The 24662-nt window shown below is 35.3% G+C and overlaps 1 protein-coding gene across 1 annotated transcript in view; it reads left to right on the forward strand.

The window, feature by feature from the left end:
- Positions 1–1264: 1264 nt before the first annotated feature.
- Positions 1265–24662, forward strand: part of LOC143229906 (uncharacterized) — a 73110-nt gene continuing 49712 nt past the window's right edge. The window contains exon 1 of the mRNA XM_076462775.1: positions 1265–1444. Within this exon, the coding sequence (XP_076318890.1) occupies positions 1429–1444 (16 nt within the window). The 5' untranslated portion in view covers positions 1265–1428. The remainder of the gene's footprint in view (positions 1445–24662) is intronic.

Here is a 24662-nt window from a genome sequence, read left to right on the forward strand (position 1 = left end):
GGGCACTCTAAAAGTCTAAATGTTCTGAAAAGTAAAAACATAAGGTTACTGAATGCAGTTTGTTTTTAGTTAAGCAAAGAGTTACACAATGGGCTATCTGTGCTTTCCCACGACGATTATCTTAATCCAGTTTCTAGCAGGGCAATTACTTAGATATTCTGTTATGACGTTGAGAGGCACTCCATATGATAAAATATATGGATCCGACCGACAGTGAGCGGTATACGCAATTCATAGGTTCAAAAATTGAATTAATAGTCACTCTGTGATGCTATCAAATCTTTAAATCGTTCGAAGTCAATTAACTTGAAGACTCTTACAAAAAGGGGGATTTAAATGTTTAAATTAATGCTTTGTAGTAAAAAAAAAGGCGTTAATTTGTGGTACCAATTACTGCCCTTATTACAATATAGCTAAAAAGTGTCTTTGGGCGTTTTAATGATTCATTATACCGAGTCAAAAATTCAGTTCTGTGCAGAATTATTTGAAATATTATCCAACCAAACGCAACTGTGATAACTTATCGTTTCGAAAAATATTTTTATATTTATAGAAAAGTCCAGGATTAGGACGTTCGACTCGTAGTCTAATGGTTGCGAATTAGAATCCCCGTCGCACCAAACAAGCTCGCTCTTTCAGCTGTGGGGGCGTTATAATGTAACGGTCAATCCCACTATTCGTTGGTAAAAGTGTATCCCAAGAGTTTGCGATGGGTGATGATGACTAGCTGCCTTCCCTTTAGTCTTACACTGCTAAATTAGGTACGGCTAGCGCAGATAGACCTTGAGCGGCTTTGCGCGAAATTCAAAACAAAACTAATTTATAGAAAATGCGTTTTATATAAATCTTCAGCAAATTGTGAAGATAAAACAATGAACATTAACGATACACCTGAACAAATGTTATCTCATTACAAATTTAAAAATGTCTTATTTCCTTTGCTAACAATTTTTATCTACACATAATATTTATATGGGAATATGAAGATATTTCTTAGACACGAAATATGCCACTTAACGTTTTGGTAACATAAAGAACTTAATTAGAAATAATGAAATCAACTGTATATTAAAAGTCTTTAGTTTGTAAGGTTTGTAGTTTCTTTTATTTTATTTGATGAAACTTATTACAAGAATTTCATAATATTTGGTATTACAATTTGCTGTTTGAAATACCCTGTATTAACACGCCCTCCAGCGGTGGTTATGTATATTAAAGCACAGTTAAACGTACCCACGTGGTTTTCAGTGTGTGTACCAAAAGCGTTTCACTGAGGTATGTTATACAGTGTTCGTCTCTTTGCCGCGAAGGTTGCTGCGTATCAGTGTTAACAGTGTCAGTTTCTCAGGTCATTCACTGATTTTTTCACGTGGCTGCTTGGAACCATATCCTGTTGAACTAACTCCGTCGAAGGAGCCCGTCACGACGATGAAGTCAAATAAAGGTAAGTGTTTTGTGATAAGTCAATTTCTCGTCGTGGCGTTCGCGCCCTGCGCTGCTTGTAGTAATACAGTACACAATAATTAGCTCAAGTATCAAATGAAACTTTCATTAATTTATTTTCTTCTTTACAGAATATATCAAATAATTTTGCAGTAATATTCAGAAAGCATTTATTTATTACTTGCAATTAATATAATAAATACATGATAAAGGTGTGAGCAGTGCCGTACGCTATACACCCTAACATTCAACATATTACTTTCCAAAACGTTTGCCACAATTATCTCAATTTGTTGTGCATTAAAAAATCGTTAAGATAACAAAATTAATTTCTGTGGTGACCTAGCACGTCCAGGTGGTTAGGGCACTCGACTCGTAATCTGAGGGTCACGGGGTTCGAATCCCCTTTACGCCAAAAATGCTCGCTCTTTCAGCCGAGGGGGTGTTATAATGTTTCAGTCAATCCTACTATTCGTTGGTAAAAGAGTAACCCAAGAGTTCGCTGTAGGTGGTGATGACTAGCTGCCTTTTTACACTGCTAAATTAGGGACGGCTAGCGCAGATAGCCCTCGTATAGCTTGCGCGAAATTCGGAAACAAACAAACAAATTTCTGTGATAAATACAACACTTTGCTGTCTGTCATCTATAAGCAGCGACGTTGGCTGGCTCGTTTCACCCTAACAATTTTATCGTATTTTTTGTGCTTTTCAAACTGTTTAAAGCGATAGTGTATTTTTAGAGACATTTTGTGCTAAAATCTCTTTACTTTTTCTAAGAAACATCAGCTACGTGTACATTTTCGTGGCATTTTACAGTTTTTCATTTACTTTAACACGAATTCTTTAAGCGGTGAAAGAACGCGAAAAGAAAATGGATTTTTAACAAGCTGACTACAGGTTGTTTAACAGACCTGATTAGTCATTAAATATTCTACGACATTACTAATATAAATCATTCTTATCTTAATACTTCCAATATTAAACTTGGTCGTAACATGTGTTATATTCATCTATTCTACTGAACGATTGACAAACACTGGTACTTTGGCTGTAGTTAGAATATGTATGTCGTTTTCAGTAGTCAGTCTTTACGCGTTTACATGTTTTTTATAAATGGCACTTTTAACTATAGATATTGCTTTCCACAAAGGATTCGTTCGCTGTTGGATATTCGCTAAGCACGTGATATAAAAAATGTTACGTAGGCTGTCATCGATCAGTGCTTGAAAGTAAACAACTGAGAGATGACACAGTAACTTTCGTATTTAAGAGATGTCTAAAGTGTCAATGTAAGCTAAGAAACTCGTGTAGGTGTTAATAAATAAGTTTTTTTTTTTTATCCTCACGGTGAACGTTCAATTCTTTCCTAAAAAACCTCGTTTATACCTAATTCAAACCTTAGAAATACTGATTTTTTGTTTTGTGACTGGAAAAGTAATCCACGTTTTATCTTTGTATCATTTAAACAATAACAAAAAAAATCATTGTTGTATATCTACACACCTGGGGTTCAACTTCAGTAGATTTTCGAACATAAAAAAAAAAGAAAGCATTGCCTTCTCGTTCACTGAAGTAAGTCCCAGAACGTTGTCTCTATGTTAATATATCGAATGTAAATTCCTAATAATCGAGCTGTTGAAAAGGCTATATTTTTCTTATATCTTATTCGACACTTGTGTAAAATATAAATGCAGTTACAACAAGAGTAAATAAGATGCTTCACTTCCTTTCTAGTTTCGTCGATCGGAAAGTATATATTTTCTTTTCTGTATATATTTGTCGACATCTTGTTTCAGGAATATTTCTCTTCTTATTCTTTATCGTAAAGAATGTATTTTAAATTTTAAATTGACTTTAAAACTACTGACAAAAGACAGTTTTCACCGAACAATCAAAAAAGTACTCGTTACAGATTCGGTTGTTTTTTTTTATAGCCAACACTGAAGTGACTAATGTGTGCACATAACACAGGAAATGACATCAAAAATGTTCTTTAACATATATTTATGGTGGCGGGCTTTGCTTCAGTATTTGTGTTAGGTATGAAGCTTTGTACACAAATGTTTATTTAGAAATGTACTAGGCTGTTAATCATTAAAATATCTGAAAAAACAAAGTTAAACATAACAGATTTGAAAAAAAATACATGTTGGGATTTGATTCTTTTTGTTTTCGAACTTCGCACAGAGATACTCGAGAGCTATCTGCGCTAACCGTCCCTAATTTTGAAGTTACAGTCTAGACTCTAGGCCAGTGGTTCTTAACCCGGGGTTCGTGATCCCCTGGGGGGTCATTTGAAGTTTCTCGGGGTCACGGAAGGCTTAGGAGTTATTGGTGAAATCACGGGGCAGTTCGTAGTTTTTTGTTGTAAGTGCCTGTAACTGCCCACCAATGAGAAACACGCTGAAGTGCGGCAGTTGAACCGCGTCGAGATGCTTGTTGCGCAACCACCTGACTAATTTTGAGTAAAATTTTCATATATTACAACGTTTTAAATTGCCTAATTTTTTAAACTATATAATATTAATACATCGAACTTAAAATTTAAATAACAAAGTTTCCATCGCATTTAGTATATTCTCATTATATGTATATATTATATTAACCCTCACACTGAGTGAATAAGTAGGCTTTGTATGATGTTCAGTAATTCCATGGATTTTTGCATTTGTTTAGCACTTGTAGCATTTCTCAAGGTTATTTATTTGTAACATTTTCAATAAATTAGGATCTTTGTATAGTTTTGTTTTATTCAACCTTTACGCAAAGTTCACCATTACAAAAATTATTATAGGAGTCACGGTAATACTTTGGAGAGTCTCAGGGGTTAAGACAATGAAAAAGGTTAAGAACAACTGCTCTAGGCTCTAGAAAGAAAGAAAGGCTAGTGAACACCCACCACCAACTCTTCTAGTCAACACCCACCGCCAACTCTTACCCTGCTATTTACTAACGAATAATGTGATTCATTGTCACGTTCTCACCCCCTCAAGACTAAAAATTTGAGTTTGCTCGAAGACGGGATTTGAACCCGGAACCCACAGATTGCGAGTCAAGTGCCCTAACCACTAGGCCATGTCAGGTTTAGGGGTTTGAAAAGATCACGACTGCAGCCTGAAAACAGGTATTGGAAAATGCCACCTCTCCATCCCCCCCGATTCGCATTTGCGTGATCAGTATTGATTAAGCCATATTTTAAGATTCAACGTCACTTCACATGTTATTGACCATTAAGAAATTATTGTATTTAATATTTGTACGCCAGCGTTTAACGCTATATTTTTAAAAAAATCTCGATTAGTTACTTATTCGTACACAAATAAATGTGTTCTTCACGGTTCCCGAAAATGTTCTGTTTCAACAGTAGCTAAAAACCCAAATGAAGAAACAAATATTTTAATTGTTGCTTTGGAAGTTCATAAGCCATGATATGTTGTATCCTAGACAACGTATAGTTATTATCTTTGGTTCACTGGTTTCAAATAAGAAATGATTAGTGCATTGCTGTATTTCGATGTTACAAACAATACCGAAGTGCCTACGTTGAAAGAATTCCTTAATAAAAATACCTAGTGCGGTAATGCATTATTTTTATCCGTATATTCTAATATGATGTTTATGTGCATTAAAAGGTTTGGGAAGTATTGCGTGCGGGTGTGTTTTCTGATAGCAAAGCCACATTTGACTATCTGCTGAGCCCATGAAATAGGTTTGATTTTGTTTAAATTTCGCGCAAGGCTACTTGAGAGCTATCTGCGCTAGTCTTCCCAAATTTAGCAGTGTAAGACTAGAGGGAAGGCAACTAGTCATCACCACCTACCGCCAACTTTTAGGCTACTCTTTTACCATCGAATAGTGGGATTGACCGTCACGTTATAATGCTCCCACGGCTGAAGGGACGAGCATGTTTGGTGCGACGGGGATTCGGACCCGTGACCCTCAGATTACGAGTCGAGTGCCTTAACCATGAGATAGTGTAAAAATACTGTACTGATGTTAGTTAAAGCAAAGTATCTGGTTTCTATCAATAATACACGTCCTCTGAAAAAGTCTTGAGTGTTAGATACATCGTTAACTTGTATTCTGTAGATTACTGTGAAAAACAGTAGTTGAAATGTTGATTTTAGAATAATAGTTACTAAGTTATTAAGGTTTTCCGAATATTAGTTGAATAATTTACAATAGATGAATATGGATGCATTGATGTAGATGAAACTTGACCAAATTTTGAACCTTAACAATGATCTTACCATTAAACACTATCTCTTCTAGAAGGCTAAGACATAGATCTTTCTGGAATTTTTAGCACTAAGATATGGTCAGATCAGAACTTTAGCTCTTTGCAAACACATTGAAAAGAAACAAAAAAAACCACTAGCCCTATGAAACGTAGTTTCTTTTGCACGTAGTTTGTTTCTGTTACGTGCGTTACGGGAAAACAAGGAAAAAAGAAAAGCTTAAATATTTCAAGTGTGTTGATTCGTTACTGGTCCAGTTCACATTTCTTACAGATTTGCTCTCCGACTTAAGGGATATTTTTGTGAACTTTTCCTTTGGGAAACGTAATAAAAGAGAAGTAAAATGTCATTGGATAAAGTACATGTTCACATACTCCAGTTTTTTTGGTGTGTCTTTTTTCGCGTTTTTTACGAATGCATCTATGACATAAACTTAATATGCATTGTTTTGGTTTGGGGTAATTTAGTGTTAACACTTTAAAGTGTTATAAAAGTCAATAAAATAACTATTATACTTCATTTCATATTTTAAATTGGTTGTTTTTATTTATACAATGTTGTACCTTCCTAATTATTGGAACCTTTTTTTAAGCCTTAATGGATGAATATAGTGTCTATTAGCCTTACCCATCGTGATACATATGTGGGTTTTTAACAATACCCATTGTGCTAAACATGACGATGTTTAACAATAACCATTGTGCTGAATGTGGTAATTGTTAAATTATCTATATCCATTTGTCCGTTGACAATAAATATTTCCTTTCTTTCATTGAAGGCACTATTACCACCCTGTTCATTCGTTTCTGTCCATTGTTGACTTAATTACCATGAGAATTGTAATATTGTAATTGTTAATAGTATTGGCACTATTGCCTATTTATTTCTTGGTAGATTTGGTTCTTAATTTCCAGTTATGAATTTGGCATTTGTGTATCCGTTAATGATAAAACATGGAATTTCAAGTTGTTGTTAATTATATTAAATTATCTGTCTTTAAAATTCTAACATATTTGCCTGTACTGAGTATGTTAATTCGTCTGTTTTTACTAATGACTTTGGTTTTCACAGTGATAAAATATTTTCAATAATGTATCTTATCATTGTCATCTCTGTTTATTATACTGGTAATTTTGTTTTCTTTTAAGGCAGTCGTACGTTTTACCACGCTGACGATACTGACTCTTTGATATTCGCTCATGGTAAAGATACTTAAGTCTTCGTTAATTATGTTGATACTGTAGCTTTTAATGGTTAATCAGACTCTACTTTTGAGTTTGTTGGTGGTATTGGTACTTTAACTTTTGTAGAGATATTGATATTCACATCTTTACGATACTTACACATTCGTCTTTGTTTAAAATCATGTAATTCATGTTTGGTTTTGTTCTCGGTAAAACTGGTACATCTTACTTTGTTCGCTGATGATTCTGGTATTTTTAACTTCTTTCGTGGCTCTGAGATGGCCCGGCATGGCCAAGCGTGTTAAGGCGTGCGACTCGTAATCTGAGGGTCGCGGGTTCGCATCCCTGTCGCGCCAAACATGCTCGCCCTCCCAGCCGTAAGGGCGTTATAATGTTACGTTCAATCCCACTATTCGTTGGTAAAAGAGTAGCCCAAGAGTTGGCGGTGGGTGGTGATGACTAGCTGCCTTCCCTCTAGTCTTACAATGGTAAATTAGAGACGGCTAGCACAGATAACCCTCGAGTAGCTTTGTGCGAAATTCAAAAACAAACAAACAAAACAAAGGCTCTGAGATTTTGTTCTTTGCTTATGAATAGTGTACTTATGTATTGTAAAGCTACAGGTACTCTTTGATCTTTGTTTATGTTACTGGTACACTTTCTTCGTCATTTAAAACCGACGTTGGTATTTGGTTTCCTATTTCATTACTGGTACTTATCGATTATAAGGATACTAGTACCTCCATTTCTGACGATATTCTAATTTCATCTATGTTACGATAATCGTTGAAACACGGGTCCTACCCAAGGAAGATGATTGCAGTCAGAACTACAAATTTTCGTACGGTTAATGAACGTTCAAGTTTTGCTATCTACTCCCTTTTGATCTGCTATAAATATGTTTTAGTCATTCATGGTCTTCTTTCCCATTGGAGTTATGAAGAATTAGAAGGATATATCTTAACCTGTTCGGCCACTAAGCCTTAACAATCAGATAAATATACCCACTCTTATTTCCATCGCTAAAGTGATGATTTCCGTTTAACCCATGTCTGCATCTGCCACTTAAAAGCGTATTCTCATTGTTGTATTGTACGGTTTACGTTCGTGCATCATTATAGGTAAGTTTATGAAAGGAAAGCAAGGAATAACTGAGCCGCATACAACAAGGTTATTTTGAAGCTTAGACAGTGTTTGTTTGTTTGTTTAAAATGTTCCGAAAGGCTACACGAAGACTATTAGCACGTATAGCGTCTCGAATTTCGAACTTGTTAGCTAGAAGGAAGGTAGCTATCTAGTCAGTAGTATCCATTGCTACGTTTTCGCCTTATTTTCGAATTGTAAATTGACTGTCACTTTTAACGCACCCGGGTTCGAAGTGTGAGCTGCGTTTTTGCAACAGGACGGTTGATATTTCGAGCACTGTGTTATAATTTATGTCACGTGATATCAGCAAAAATGTGTCAGTGCGCTCTTACCCCTTTGTGAATAACTGTTTATAACGTTTATTCCTTCAGTAAACTTTCACTTGCGGTGTTGGAATTTAGATGACACAGTTAAGGTAATGATGACAATTGTAGGAAAACGTTTTTTTTTAAGGCCCGGCATGGCCAGGTGGTTAAGGCACTCGACTCGTAATCCGAGGATCGCGGGGTCGAATCTTCGTCACATCAAACATGCTCGCCCTTTTAGCCGTGGGAGCATTATAATGTGACGGTCAATCCTGCCACTATTCGTTGGTAAAAAAATAGCCCAAGGGTTGGCGGTGGTTGGTGATGACTAGTTGTTTTTTCCCTCTAGTCTTACACTGCTAAATTAGGGACGGCGAGCGCAGATAGCCCTCGTGTAACTTTGCGCGAAATTCAAAACAAACGTTTTTTGATTACTTAATATTTGAATCTTTTAGTTTTAAAATCTTTATCCGTTTATTTGGAGTGGAAATTATAGAAAACAATTCGCACAACTTTCTCTCCATCGGTAGCTGAGCAGCAAGTATGAGGACTTATAACACGACAAATTCGGGGTTCGATACCTGCAGTAAGAAGAACACAGGCACCAAACTTGTAAGAAAGCTCATAGAACATCTATTCTATTATTAATAGAAATGAATTTCCGTGTTTTATGTATCCACTACTATGTTGTGAAGCCAGTACGCCAGATCATTGTAGGTTACATAGAGTCATGAAAATTGGGTTAAATTCTACAGTTTTACATTGTATAGAAGTACCAATTGTGGTCAAGGCTTAAGCCAGTGTGTGTTTGTTGTTAAGTGTAATGCTACACAGTGGACTCTCTGAAGTTACCAAAACACGATTTTTAGAGTTACAAAGTATCACTTACCGCTTAACCACCGGCAGGAGAATTATATTAAAAAGTTTCAAAATGTTTAAAATATTGTCTGTAACATTGCTTCACTCTCACTTTATTTTTGTCCGTGGATTTACGCTTACTTGTGGCAAATTCTTATTTATTCTTTGCAAGAAAACTAACTGCGGAGTTTTCTTTAACATTGTATAATTAAGGTTTTTTTTAGAACAACATTTTGGTTTAGTTTATACAGGACATGTATCAAACAATTCAATAGAAGCCGTCCCTAACTTAGCAGTGTAAAAGTAGAGGTGAGGCTATCACCACCCACCACCAACTGTTGAGCTACTCTTTTACCAACGAATAGTGGGATTGACCGTAACTTTATAACGCACTCACGGCTGAAAAGGTGTGACAGTGATTCGAACCCGCCACCCTCGGATGGCTTGTCGAGTGCTTTAACCACCTGACTATGCCGGGCCTTTATCTTGGGAACTAAGTTTTGACTATTTCTTGCATAAAACTGATTTTCTGAAAATATAAGTTTAAGGACCAACAGTGAAATTATGCTTTTGCTGATGTGTTTTACAGCTTCAAAGAAGATAATGTAAATATAGAAAGTTTTCTTTTTTTTTGCTAGGCCTGGCATGGCCAAGCGCGTAAGGCGTGCGACTCGTAATCCGAGGGTCGCGGGTTCGCGCCCGTGTCGCACTAAACATGCTCACCCTCCCAGCCGTGGGGGCGTATAATGTGACGGTCAATCCCACTATTCGTTGGTAAAAGAGTAGCCCAAGAGTTGGCGGTGGGTGGTGACGACTAGCTGCCTTCCCTCTAGTCTTACACTGCTAAATTAGGGACGGCTAGCACAGATAGCCCTCGAGTAGCTTTGTGCGAAATTCCAAAAACAAACAAAAAATTCTTTTTTGCCAATGTTCTATAAAATAAAAGAATTTCTTCTCTCTCTGGCTTCACCAAAGTAGCTAAAAAGATAATAACCGTCTTCCAATCACTCTTGGAGTTTATGACTAATCATTCCAATTTAGAGCAAATTATTCTGTTTGGTACTACATTATTACTGTAAAACAAAACATTATACATGTTACCATAACATTCCTTGAGCAAGTGACGTAGTTCACCCCGCATTCCCTATGAGAAATTTCAATAAATGTAACTACAAAGACGTATGTTATTAGTGCTGATTTATGAGTACTACAAAGTACTGGAACTTGTTCCATTCCTTTTCAAAACGAGCCGGATACGGGTCAGTAGGCGTGTGTGTCACCTATCTTTCAAATGTTTATTTGTGCTGTTCTCACACATTTTGTCATTGAACGGTTCTTTTGTATTTCCTGTTGAGAATAGTATGAATAACAGTAAAACTAACGATTGCAAAATAATTTATTTTCGAATGAGTAAATAAAGACAGACACAATTTAGTTCTTTTGTAGGCCTAACTTTAAATACAATGTTTGAACAGAAATTCCGAGACTAAGGGTACGTCTAATTCACAAACAAACATGAGGGTAAAAAAAAGACACAATAACTCTCATTTCTAACGCTGAATAACTCCCTCACTGCCACTAACTGTCTCAATCATTACTGGTAGCTTTTTATATTGTTCCATGTTTCCAAATATTACACAGACCTTCTCAGTTTTGAGCTTCCTCTATCAAGCATCCAAATAAAGACATTAAAAAATGTAGCTTACAACAGTTTAAACGTTCATCAACGTGAGAGCTGCTTAAATAAACGTGTTTCTGGTACTATGCCACAGTTCTTAGTCAACGTCAAAGCATTCAAAACCAATGCCCGGTTGTTACAGTAGCAATAATAACTATATAGCAATGACATGCAACGCTTAACCCTGAAGAGCATTTCAGAATCATCACTGGAAAGGTTAATTGGAAAGTTCAGACTAGGGCCTTTCAACAATCATCAAGTGTGAAGAAATAAGTCAATATTGCATACCCCCTGCTATGTCTTAAAGTAACTTAAAATATTGCATACCCCATGCTATGTCTTAAAGTAACTTAAAAGACCTAAAACCTATAAAGGTCGTTTTAACTAGATAATAACCTAAACGAACAATGGAGATTGGTTGTTAAACCTTAATAGAGCTCGTTTTAAAGTTATTTTATTGAATTTTTTAGTAAAAATCGATTACGTTTTAACACGACTTTAACGAGCGCTCTTCTTGTGGAAAGGTAGCAGATGTTAGGGGGCGAGCACTATTACGCTATATTGAGGCTCCTACTTACCACCAGCTACGTATTCTACAGCTATACATCCGAATACTCTGGACAAGGCAATATATGCCACAGATTAATGTCAGAATATTTCTTCTATTGAAATATTTGTTACCTCCTTCATTGGATATTATAAAATCCATCAAACGGCTGTGTTAACAAAACAAAACGTGTTTTGTGTAATTAGTGTGTTACGAAATAACGACTTGTGAAGAAACGACAATTATTATTGTGTTTGTTAAGTTCATATTGACTTACAAAACTCCATACTTGTCTGTTTAAACCACAATGTCTCTCATCCACTCAATTTTTACCATTGCTGTATTCTGAATACTGTAAATTCTAAGACTTCGTGTTGATATTTCATAGCGTATAACTCGTGTTTGTTTAAAAACAAACAAACCACTACCTTTAAAAAGGAAGAAATCAAACTTGGTGGTAGAGAAGTGTTAAAAGGGGACCGCTGTAATGAAAAAAAAAATCGATATAAGCACTTCACGACACGTGTATGGTTGTTAGGCGCGTATTATAATTACTATTATATTATGTTATGTTATGTTATGTTATATTATATATTATATTATGTTATATTATATATTATATTATGTTATATTATATTATAATTAATTCTCAGTGGTTGCCCTAGTGACCAGTTACTTAGTCTTGTTTCTGAGAGTTTTTCCCTGTTGGCTTCGTGACGTGTCACTGGCGCATATACTGTTGTACACGACAAATATGTCATGATTTTCCTAGAGTTGATAATATTACCCGTCTACTTCTGAGACATAATCCTCCCCCCTACATACTTTCTTTTCATGAGGCCGCCACGTGCTTTGAGTTATTTTGCACTCGCTTTTTGTACAGCATAATCTTTGTGCCTCTCCCTATCAACGGCTCCATCGATCTAATATTTCTTTTTTTTTTGCTCGCTGTCTCTAATTTTACGTCTTCTCCACTTATCATCTCCACCTGTTGGGCTAAACTTGCTAACTAATTTATTTCGTTTTCAAACTCTGCTTCCTTTTGTTTTTAATCATTTTTATTTAAGCAAAAACAGAAATTGAAAGTACCCTTTTAACTTACAATCCTTTAGTATTACCACGTGTAGAGCAACACTCTAGAAACTGAAGATACTTCGTTATCGATAAAAGATAAAATAATCTTCGTGGAACTAGTTAAAACGAATCAGTTATTCTCGTGTAAGATGTTTTACTGACCATCGTTTTCAAAACGAATATGTTTATGAAGTTCTGATTGGCTGTTATCAATCATGGTTACAGGTCATTGACTTTAAGACACGTGACTGTGAAAGCATGCTACCTGATACAGTTTGATTTTGTTTTCTACAGATAATCGTACTTGTATGTTTAAAAAATTCAAAATATTCTCATAAGAAAGAGAATTAATGAATATATGATTCAGCTCAACAGGAAGGAATAATATACGTAAGCTGGAGGTCTTATTTACCGGATTTATGTGGTATTATCTACCAATAACGATATTCAAAATTTAAACAGTAGAGTTTTGTTTTTACAAATAATTTTTGCGTATGTGTTTTATACATGAAAATCTCACAACGAGCAGCAGTTTAACAAAAACATGAAATGCACCGAAACGTTTACAACCAAGTAAAGAAACTGAAATAAAAAGCAGGAGAATTTTTATTATTATTCATACGATTGGTTCGTTTCTCTACGTATTTAACTGTGTTAGCTGCTGGGCATTTTGAATGTCAGCCGGCTAGAGGTAAATTGACCATTTATTTTGGACCGATCGAATTACTTTTATGTGTCCACTACCCTTACTCGCTTTGTGAACTTTATTCAAAATACTTGTTAGAAAATAATTATTATATACCATTTTAGTTTAACCAAAGTTGTACCTTTCTATGATATTTTTGTAGCGAGTTCTTTTGTATTATTTGACGAAGAGCCCATGTATTTATTTATTTCTTCATTAACGTTTCCTACAGGCTACGTTCACTTTAACATAAGTTGTGGGACTAGAACACTCCCAATAAAAACTCCAAAACTACTGTAGTCCTTACTCGTGAATCATGTTTAAGAGAAATTTTCTTGATTGAAAACAACTGCTAACTTAGCTTATATGATTATAATATAGGATTGTTTGTTTGTTCTCTGAATTTCGCAAAAAGCTATTCGAGGGCTATCTGTGCTATCCGTCCCTAATTTAGCAGTGTAAGACTAGAGGGAAGGTAGCTAGTCATCACCACCCACCGCCAACTCTTGGGCTACTTTTTTACCAACGAATAATGGGATTGATCGTTACATTATAACGCCCCCACGACTGAAAGGGCGAGCATGTTTGGCTCGACGGGGAAGCGAACCCGCGACCCTCAGATTAGAGTCGCACGCCTTAACACGCTGGACCATACCGGGCCCTATAATATACCAGCCCTAACATTAACTCAACCAATCACTCATTAAATACTTCACTAACATATTCACTGATTACTCATTTATGAACAATATACTCTTGTTTATAAACACTGCTCAAAATTGCTAGATCACTGACGTCATTGTAAATTTTCCAGGTATTTTACGAATACTTTTATGAGCTGACTTGATCTGTTTGTTGATCATTGAAGATATGGCTTACAACAATATAATATTCTGATTTCAATGTATGTTTATTATGTCTTGTTATATCTATTACGTATTTTCTTTAGTGTTTTTTTTGTAGAATTTTCTTTTAAAAATAACCGTTTCTTTTTAGTCTTGAGAAAAAATATAAAAAAAAGAATTCAATCTCTACGGCAAGAGAAATGGTTTCTTGTACATGTTTTTTTTTTTTTGTATACTTGTTTATTGTCTTGAATTTTTAAAATTGTATTTATATATATATGGATGCTAGCATATTTATTGTTAGTATTATAATCCAAACATTTGTTCTTAGAAAAACACTACGTACTGTTACAAGTTTGAAAGTATTTTATTTCACTTCCCTTAGGTAGTATGTTAATGTTATTATTAAATCACCATCTTATCGAATACATCTGATTAAGTATTTAGCTGTGCTTTTCGTAGCATATCTCTAGTGAAATAAAAAAACAGCAAAAACCGGAGAAATTAGACTTACTACTGGAAAATAGCATCAAACTAGATCTCTTGTTGTTTGGGGTACAGTGTTTTAGAAGGTACGTTATAACATACCGTGCGTTGAGTTCTTAAATTATAGACTGTGTTTGTTAGAGCATAAATATTTCTTTTTATTATTGTATTCTTAGCGTCAAGAGGAAAATAATAAAGGAAAAATAGAGAAAACTGGAGAACAAAACATAGGTCAGGTCTTAACTGTGGAAAATAACTTTCATCTTTATGTCTATAGAACGATTTCCTCTCAGCCAACGCTATCTTCCTCATCCCAGCTGCTAGCAAGGTCTCTTAGTGTCTCATCTTTTATCAGAAACTTCCGTTAGAATAATTTCAGTCGATTCTTTTAGATTTCTCAACCTTTAAAACGTTGGTACCTCACTTACACGTTACGTTAATATTCCGATAGAAGAAATCAAACAGCTAGTGTTTCTGTCCAGCTTATGCCAGCATTCCGTTATACATTTACCCTTGAACAATAGATTCCATTATACATTTACTGTTTGAAAATCTCTTTGATTTACCAATAGCTGTTGATCATATCGTGCACTTAAAGGCTGGATTGTACCAATATGTTGCTTTTAAGTGCTTAGATAGAAGGTGATAGAAAAAACATAATATGCCCAGTTTTAGACGATATAACATTTTTAAGTGTTTCAGTGGAATAATACAATATGAGGAAATATAAAGTGTTACAAGAATTTGTGGTGCTTAATATTTCTTGGTAAACTATATAGTTCATCAAGACTTAAACAAGGAAATTCGAAATTATATTACGATAAAAATAATTAAAATAAGGTTATTTATGTCCTCCTGGTGATTAGAAGTAAAGTTTATGTACTTAGAATGCTATATCCGGGGTTCGATTCCCCGAATTAGGCACAGCGCAGGTCGTTAGATTGTTTGTTAATTTTGCACTTTCGTGGGTTTCAGTCTAATTATTTGTATAGAATATTTAGAAGCTTGGCTCTGCTTGGCCAGATGGTTAGGGCGCTCGACTCGTAATCTGAGAGTCGTGGATTGGAATCCCCGTCGCACCAAAGATACTCTCTTTTTCAGCTGTGGGGGCGTTATAATGTGACGATCAATACCAATTTGATTAAAGAGTAGCCCAAGAGTTGGCGGTGGGGGGTGATGACTAGCTGCCTTCCCTCTAATCTTACACTACTAAATTATGGATGGCTAGCGCAGATAGCCCTCGTGTAGCTTTGCGCGAAATTGGGAAACAGACAAACAAACAAATTTCTGCGATAAATACAACACTTTACTGCCTGTCATCCATAAGCAACGACGTTAGCTGGCTTGTTTCATCCGAACAATTTTAACGTATTTTTTTATGCTATTTAAACTGCTTAATTACCAATGGCCAGCGCAGTTAACCCTCGTGTAGCTTCGCGCAAAATTAAAAACAAACAAACAAAGAATCGTTGTCTAAAGATGAAAAGTATACTTGAAGTAAAGCCAAGGAACACTGTCCATTGTTAGTTGCTAAATGCTAGCCTCAAATTCTATCATTATTATTTGGTTGTTATTTTACAAATCTGTATACAGACGAGCTTAAAGGGTGAGCAACAGGATTATCTTTGACATAACATGAGAAACATTTGAGTTCTGGAAACAACATGTACTCTAAACTACGAGATAAATATCTTTTGGTGATTATATTCACAACAGCTCTATTATTGTTCGAATAAGTGCAATTTGATAATATACTTGTAGATTTGAATATGCTGACTCTTCCATGTTGGTTACAGTTATAGCAAGTTAGAAAATATATCGGATAATAAACAATTGCTTATGTGTTTTTGTCAATTATCATAAAAAATATCGTCATGAATAGTTCAAACTACAGACACTACAGTGTTGAAAAGTTGCATTCTGGGAAATACAGTACGTCTGTACACTTTGTTTGTTTTTTTAATTTCGCACAAATCTACTCGAGGGCTATCTGCGCTAGCCGTTCCCAATTTTACAGTGTAAGACTAGAGAGAAGGCAGCTAGTCATCACCACTCACCGCCAACTCTTGGGTTACTCTTTTACCAACGAATAGTAGGATTGACCGTCACTTTATAACGCTCCCACGGCTGAAAGGGCGAGCATGTTTGGCGCAACGGAGATGCGAACCCGCGACCCTCAGATTACGAGTGGCACGCCTTACGCGCTTGGCCATGCCAGGCCAACCAGTTTAATAATCTGTATAGGTAATTAAGTACATTTGTCTTATGTTCCTAATACATCTGTAAAGATTAGAATGCGTTATTTCACCAGATAAATATTTTCGGGCGTAATTCCACTAATGTTTTATGAGGTTCAGGAGATTGAAGTCAGTCTTAAATACACGTACTAAGCTAACAATGGAAAACAATCTCTATAACGAAAGTATAATAATGATAAAAAAGAAGTTTTGAGATAGCTGTTGGTGGGATAATACATTTATTTCGGTACAACAGTTAAGGTAAAATAAATTAGAATGTACTTGTACCTTAAATGTTGTTGTACGTGATCATGTTTCACAGCTAGGGATGAAACCTTGTACGGAAATAAATTTATCGTCCATTAAATATCTGTTTAAAACAAATTTCACATTGTTGTAAGTTAAGAAGGCAGCTCTTAAACAGCAAACATTAATTATATTAAACAGTATAAGTACTGTTTATCGACATGGCAATAAATGAATACCATATACCTTTCATTGGAAACACGTAAACACTAGCTGTTGGCTTGAACTACTTTTATAGAATTGTCTGTTTTTGATTGTTCGCCCAAAGCTACTCAAGGAGAGTTTGCAGTAGTTGTACCTAATTTTGAGCCGATAGACGAGATGAAGAACAGCCAGTTAAATGTCCTCACCCTCAATTCTTTAGACTACTTTTGTCTGACAGGATATTGGTATTTGAATGTCGCACTTATTTCGTATCCCAGGCCTTAAAGTGCGAAGCGTCTTCTTTTTTTTTTTTTACTTACGGTATTGTCGGGACATAGTTATAGAACTCAAACATGGCTTCACAGATTCATTGCCAGGCACGGTAACCAATGGGGGACGTTGATAGAAAGTGGCAGAGCTCATTATATATTTTATTTTGAAGGTGTAAAGGAATAAACAGTAAAAGGAGCAATACGATTGGCGGATCTATGTCATGTGACATCCCGGAAAGAGAATTCACCTGACATTAATTTTGCCTGACAATAAACTACGGTGCGAGACTGAACGAAACAGGTATAAATGTGTAAAAATAGTTTTGGAAAAAGAATTGCAAATATTTTATAGAACGCTCGAAACACTGGTATTATAAGGTAAGTCACGAGTGAAATGGTACAACCAGAAGGTCTAGTGTTATGGACGGTAAGTTACTCTAAGGCGTCATTACAGATAAAGCTCTAAATGGTAACATTACCCAAAGGCGTAGTTGCATGAAGATATTACGTTAAGACTTTACATCCAGGAACTATATCAGATGTGTTGTATGAAAGCAAAAAATGAAAAATGAAACAACTCGAAAGAAGCTGGAGAAACCTCACTGATGTGATATCTAATCAAATACTGGAAGTCGTTAAGATAAGGCAGTAGTCAGCAGGTATTGAACTCTTAATGTTGGTTTAATTTACATCTATATAAATAAAGAATAGTGATTATTGCAGAAATTGTATGTGTGTGTGTTTTCTTTTAGCAAAGCCACAAAGGCTATCTGCTCAGCCCACCGAGGGGAATCGAACCCCTGATTTTAGCGTTGTAAATCCGGAGACATACCGCTGTACTAGCGGGGGGTAGCAATTGTATGAAAACAGTTGTTTCTCGTCTTCAAGAGCTCAAAAATGTAAAAATCGTCTTTCTTTATGTGATCAACCAGGTTGTAATTTAATTAGTAATACTTTTACACAAGTGACCAAAATAATATTTTAGTTAATCCCTTGTTTATAACCATATTTGTTTCAGTTCATCCCTTGTTTATAACCATATTTGTTTCAGTTCATCCCTTGTTTATAACCATATTTGTTTCAGTTCATCCCTTGTTTATAACCATATTTGTTTTAGTTGATCCCTTGTTTATACCCATATTTAATTTAATTTATCCCTTGTTAATAACCATATTTGTTTAGTGAATCCCTTGCTAATAACCATATTTGTCTTAGTTAATCCCTTGTTTATAACCATATTTGATTTAATTGATCCATTATTAATAACCATATTTGTTTTAGTTAATCCCTTGTTTATAACCATATTTCTTTTAGTTAATCCTTTGTTAATAATTATTTCTTTTAGTTAATCCCTTATTAATAACCATATTTGTTTTAGTTGATCCCTTGTTTATAACCATATTTGTTTTAGTTGATCCCTTGTTTATAACCATATTTGATTTAATTGATCCCTTGTTTATAACCATATTTGATTTAATTGATCCCTTATTAATAACCATATTTGTTTTAGTTAATCCTTTGTTTATAGCCGTATGTGTTTTAGTTAATCCCTTGTTTATAGCCGTATGTTTTAGTTAATCCCTTTTTATAACCGTATGTTTTAGTTAATCCCTTGCTAATAATCGTACTTGTTTTAGTTAATCCCTTGTTAATAATTGTACTTGTTTTAGTTAATCCTTTGTTAATAATCGTATTTGTTTTAGTTAATCCCTAATTAATAACCGTATTTCTTTTAGTTAATCTTTTGTTTATAACCGTATTTCTTTGTGTTAATTCCTTGTTTATAACCGTAGTTGTTTTAGTTAATCCCATGTTTGTAACCATATTTGATATTTAGTACTTCGACAGCACCTATCTAAACAAACATATCAGTTAAATTTTACAGATAAGAGACTGACCCCTTAAGGCTCGATTATCGTCACCCTTAATTTTAAACTATTGACCAGTCAGCTTGAAACACCAGCCGCCACATGAATTTTAAATCAAATAGCTGGATTGACTGTCACACTTTTAACGAATGGTGCGTGTTCAGCGGCATAGCAGTGAGAACATTAACATGCTAGCTACAAGACCACGCCCAGTCATAAATTAAAGGACTTATATATATATATACTTATAGATATGTGTGTGTGTGTACGTGTTAATTTCACAATTTTAGAATTATTAATATTCAATACAACATTTCGAGTAGTGCCCTATATCATCTACTAGTTTAGCCTACATCAGGTATTAATACTAGGTACTGCACAGTTGTCAAACAGCACTATTTGATGAAGTCGATATTCATATAGTAACGAGAACTCACTTAAAAAGAGTTAAACATGTAAAAGTTTTTGACTATACCTAAGATACAAATTTTATTACATAAAGATTTTATCTTTCAAGATAAACTTTATAGAGTTTGACTGGTTATGTTAATGCATTTCCTGTTTGTTTTAACAAAATGTGATTGAGAACCTTATAATTCAAAACTAGATGTATTATTTCCTCAGGATCCCAGAAAGTGTTTTGTTTTCTGAGTAAATGCCCCCACTGTCACAGCGGTAATTCTGGACACTTGCAACGCAAGAAACCGGATTTCATTAACCATGGTAGGCAGAGCACAGATTACCTTTGAATAGCTTGTGCTTAAACCGCAAACAAACAGAAGCAAATTAAACCAAAATGTTGAATAACAAATATTTTTATTCTTGCTTCTGAAGCTCACACTGTGTTATAGCCGACAGAATGCATAGCTTTTCTCGTGATTCATGGCATGCGCACGTTCATGACAGCACGAATTGCAACGTTAAGCATTCCTTATATAACGCCATTTTACTCTCTGACAGACAACACACTACTGTATAATGGTGGGAGTAGTTAAACCAGATAACCCTTTCGGGCGACTTTCGGCTCTCTGTCGGTGAAACTATTAAAATTGAAAGAAGAAAATTGTGTAAACAGATATTTAATCGCTATGATTGCCTAACCTAAATAGGACTTTATGTTCAATTGCCTTCAGCGTAATTGGTGTGTAACTTCATATTCTTTACTTCATTTTATTTTAAAATGTTTTCTGGCTCTTATCTGTTATTCAAATACTAAACGTATTAAGACCTCTGAACCTTTATATTTTCTAATTATAAGACCAACGATATTTTTAATCACATTATCTCTTATATCTAACAGATGCCAATATAAAAAAATTAAATGTCCAAATCTTTCACTGATGAATGTAGCGTATTGTATGTTTATTTATTACCAAAGAAATTGTGAATGCATACAATACGCAGCATTAATAAACTTATTCAGGGCTAACTCTGGGTTCACAGAAAATAGTACATTCATGTAAGTGATATCACTTAAAAAATAAGTGTATTCGTTGGTAAAAAGAGTAGCCCAAGAGTTGGCGGTGGGTGATGATGACTAGCTGCCTTCCCTCTAGTTTTACACCGTGTTTCGATACCCATGGTTGATAGAGCACATAAAGTCCATTGTGTAGCTTTGTGCTTAATTTCACACAGATTGGCTTCATTTTTGGACTTTGGCGCCCGACTAGTAATCTGACAGTTAGGGTTTCGAATCCCCGTCACACCAAACATGCTCGCCTTTACAGCTGTGCGAGCGTTATAATGGTACAATCAATACCACTATTCGCTGGAGGTGAATGGTGATTACTAGCTGTCTTCCCTCCAGTTTGACACTGATAAACTGGGGGCAGCCAGCGCAGATAGCCCTCGTGTAGCTTTGCACGAAATTGAAACAAAACAAACAAATCATTTGATTTGCAGCTCGGCATAGGCAAGTGGTTAGGGCGCTCGACTCGTAATCTTAGGGTTTCAGGTTCGACTCCGCGTCACACCGAACATGCTCGCTCTTTTAGCCGTGGGGGCGTTATAATGTGACAGTCAATCCCACTATTCGCTGGTAAAAGAGTAGCCCAAGAGTTGGCGGTGGGTGATGATTACTAGTTTCCTTTCCTATATCCTTACACTGCTAAATTAGAGAAGGTTAGCGCAGATAGCTCTTGTGTAGCTTTGTGCGAAATTCAAAAACTAAGAAACATTGGATTTTCTTATCTACAGTACTTGGAGCTACGTTTTAAACTAATTTAATGTACCGAGTTATCTGTAATTTGAATAATCATGCGCTCTGTAAAAAAATAGTTGTTACGTAGAATAATTGGTAGGAAAACTGAAAGATAAATCTCTCTCTTTTTAGTCAAACAAAGACTAGTGCTGTTATAGTAAGTAAGTACACGATTTCGTGTAGAGTAATCTAAATTAAATATGTATGTAAAAACGGCTGGTATGGGTTGAGAAACGTTTTTATGTAGAGGAGCGAACAACGTTCCGACCTTCTTTGGTCATCGTCAGGTTCGCAAAGACAATAACATAATCTGAAATAGCTTCTCCTTCTGACTGATAAAAAATATACTTATAAGTAAAAAGTCTTGTAAGGAACATAAAAATAGAAAGAAAGGAGATTGTGGTGTTTACCTTTGGATTCATGGCTCCAATAAAACAAATCATATTAACTGGAAGCGAAGTAATGATGCTAAAAGTGCAGAAAGAAGAGTACCGGGAAGTACAAGTGACCTGAGAGGTCAAAATGTAATTACATTAGAAGAAAACAAGGTGTATGATATTGATTCTAGAGATTATGGAAACGCTGAAACCTCTAAAACCATTACTGATATATACAGCTGTATCTTTTTCATACTTCATGAATTTCAAATCTTAAAAAGGATTCTGAATAGTAGAGTCAAGTAGTTTATTTCTACCAATCAGCGCCTTCTTGGATATGTTTCAAAATTTGGCGCGACGCTTAAAGGGGCCGGTTTTTCGTGACCGGAGGTCTTAATAATGAACACTTTTTAAACACGTGAAACCACATTCATACAGGCTCGTAATCTTATATCCTGTCACGTTTTTCTTCAACAGTTGTAAGAGACAGGAACAGAGTATTATATAAAGAAGATTGATAAAAAGATTTAGATGAAACATAATAAAGTAATATCGAGGCAAAGAAGACCTGAAAACAGAGAGAAGTGACATAATATCCGCGTTCTACAAACTCTTTAAACTGTAAACAAATATGTTTAAAACCAGTTTTGAAATATAATTTTATACTATTTCGTTATCTTAATACTAATAATCGTGAATGCTGCTAATGTATTTAGGACCCGGCATAGCCAGGTGGGTTTAAGTGTGCGACTCGTAATCTGCGGGTCGCGGGTTCGCATCCCCGTCGCACCAAACATACTCTCCTTTTCAGCCGTGGGGGCGTTATAATGTGACGGGCAATCTTACTACTCTTTGGTAAAAGAGTAGCCCAAGAGTTGGCGGTGGTGGCGTTGACTAACTGCCTTCCCTCTAGTCTTACACTGTTAAATTAGAGACGGCTAGCGCAGATAGCCCTCGAGTAGCTTTGTGCGAATATCAAAAACAAACAAGCTAATGTATTTCTACTCTATATCTTTGACATTTCAAAATATTACCACTGTTTTAATTACGCGGTGTTTATCCATTCGTGAAGTAAGAATCAGGATTTGAGTTTACTTCATAAAGTCATTAACTATTCACTTTTAATTATGTGTACTACATATTACCTAATCAATTAGCCATTATCTATTGTTCTTGTTGTTCTCTCAGTGCAAAGCCAACCTGTAGGTAGTTTATTTGCCTTCTGTCCACCGTGAAGAAATCGAACAATTGAATTTCATGTCCTTTTAGTCCGTAAACTAACCACTCCCTCGCCGCGGTAGTGTTTTATGGCTTACGGTAAATAAAAACTTTCAAACGTAGCCAGTTTTGTGTAATTTCTTGATACATAATTTTTTTTTCTCTGTGACTCTCACAAACTCTGATAGAAGTTTCTATACACAGTAGTAATTACTTCAGACCTTTCCAGTTAGTTGTATGGTAGAAAACAACTGATATAAGCAATAAACATTTTTTTTATCGTAATAACTTCATTTTTATTTCATATGCAAGTGTGTACCAATAAAAAAAACCATTATCAATGTAACTTGTAATTTTGACTTTCATTTTCCTGTCATTTCTATGACACAGTTGGAGTTTTATATATGTGCCAAAAAATGTCACTGTTTATTGTCTAAACATGCTTAAAACTTCGTGGATAAGGTTTGTTTTGAATTTCGCGCAAAGCCACACGAGGGCTATCTGCGCTAGCCGTCCCTAATTAAGTAGTGTTAGACTAGAGGGAAGGCAACTAGTCATCACCACCCACCGCCAACTCTTGGGCAACTTTTTTACCAATGAATAGTGGGATTGACTGTACATTATAACGCCCCCACGGCTGAAAAAACGAGCACATGCAGGGTGCATCCTAACCACTTGTCTGTGCCGGGCCAAGATTAATAGAATGAGACCAAAATCACAGTAAAAAGGGAAATGCGAAACAAACAATATGATCAAAGGATTAGTTATTTACAAAATAAAATATGCAGACAAGTTAGAATAAAAATAAAATAGCTCGAAGATATTTGGAAAGAAATGAAAGAACTAAATGGTACAAAGAACAGTAAGTTTTTGTTGTTACAGACCGTATTATGAGCCCCAATGAAATAGCAGTATGCATACGGACTTATACCGCTAGAAACCGAGTTTTGATATCCGTGGTGGGCAGAGCACAGATAGCCCATTGCGTTTAATGAAATCAACAACAACAACCGTATTATGATAACAAAGTATGAAACCCAGATATACATGATCACGAGAACCTGTTAACTAACTGCTTTCGTAAATAAAACAAACAAAAAACACTTCTTTGATGTTTACTGACGTCAGCACACACGTAACGCAGGTTTGTGCTCTAATAAACGTGTTTGAAAAGTGACCTATTAGTGTTTTTCAAAACTTTGTAGATAATTGCTGTTTTACTTGTTATATGGTATTTCATCTTTACTGTTAAGTATTTTATTACAGTACGTGGAATTGTTACGTGTAAATGTTTTACTTATTTAATTCAAATCTGATATAAGTAATTCACGATATTTTTACCATATAATTTCAGTTTCGTATTTTTAGGTTTTCAGGCTTAATATTGTTGAGGAATTAACTAGGCCTAATGCTACCGCTTTAGCTAGCAATGCAGATATATAATCTCACCCTCTGAATTGTTAACTCACCTGAACAATAATTACTTTAACTATAGACCTACTAAACTTCTCCTTAGACCCCAATCCTAACTAGTTTGAGGTCGACTAGTAA

This window comes from Tachypleus tridentatus, chromosome 10 (genome assembly GCF_004210375.1).
Source record: "Tachypleus tridentatus isolate NWPU-2018 chromosome 10, ASM421037v1, whole genome shotgun sequence".
NCBI lineage: Eukaryota > Metazoa > Arthropoda > Merostomata > Xiphosura > Limulidae > Tachypleus > Tachypleus tridentatus.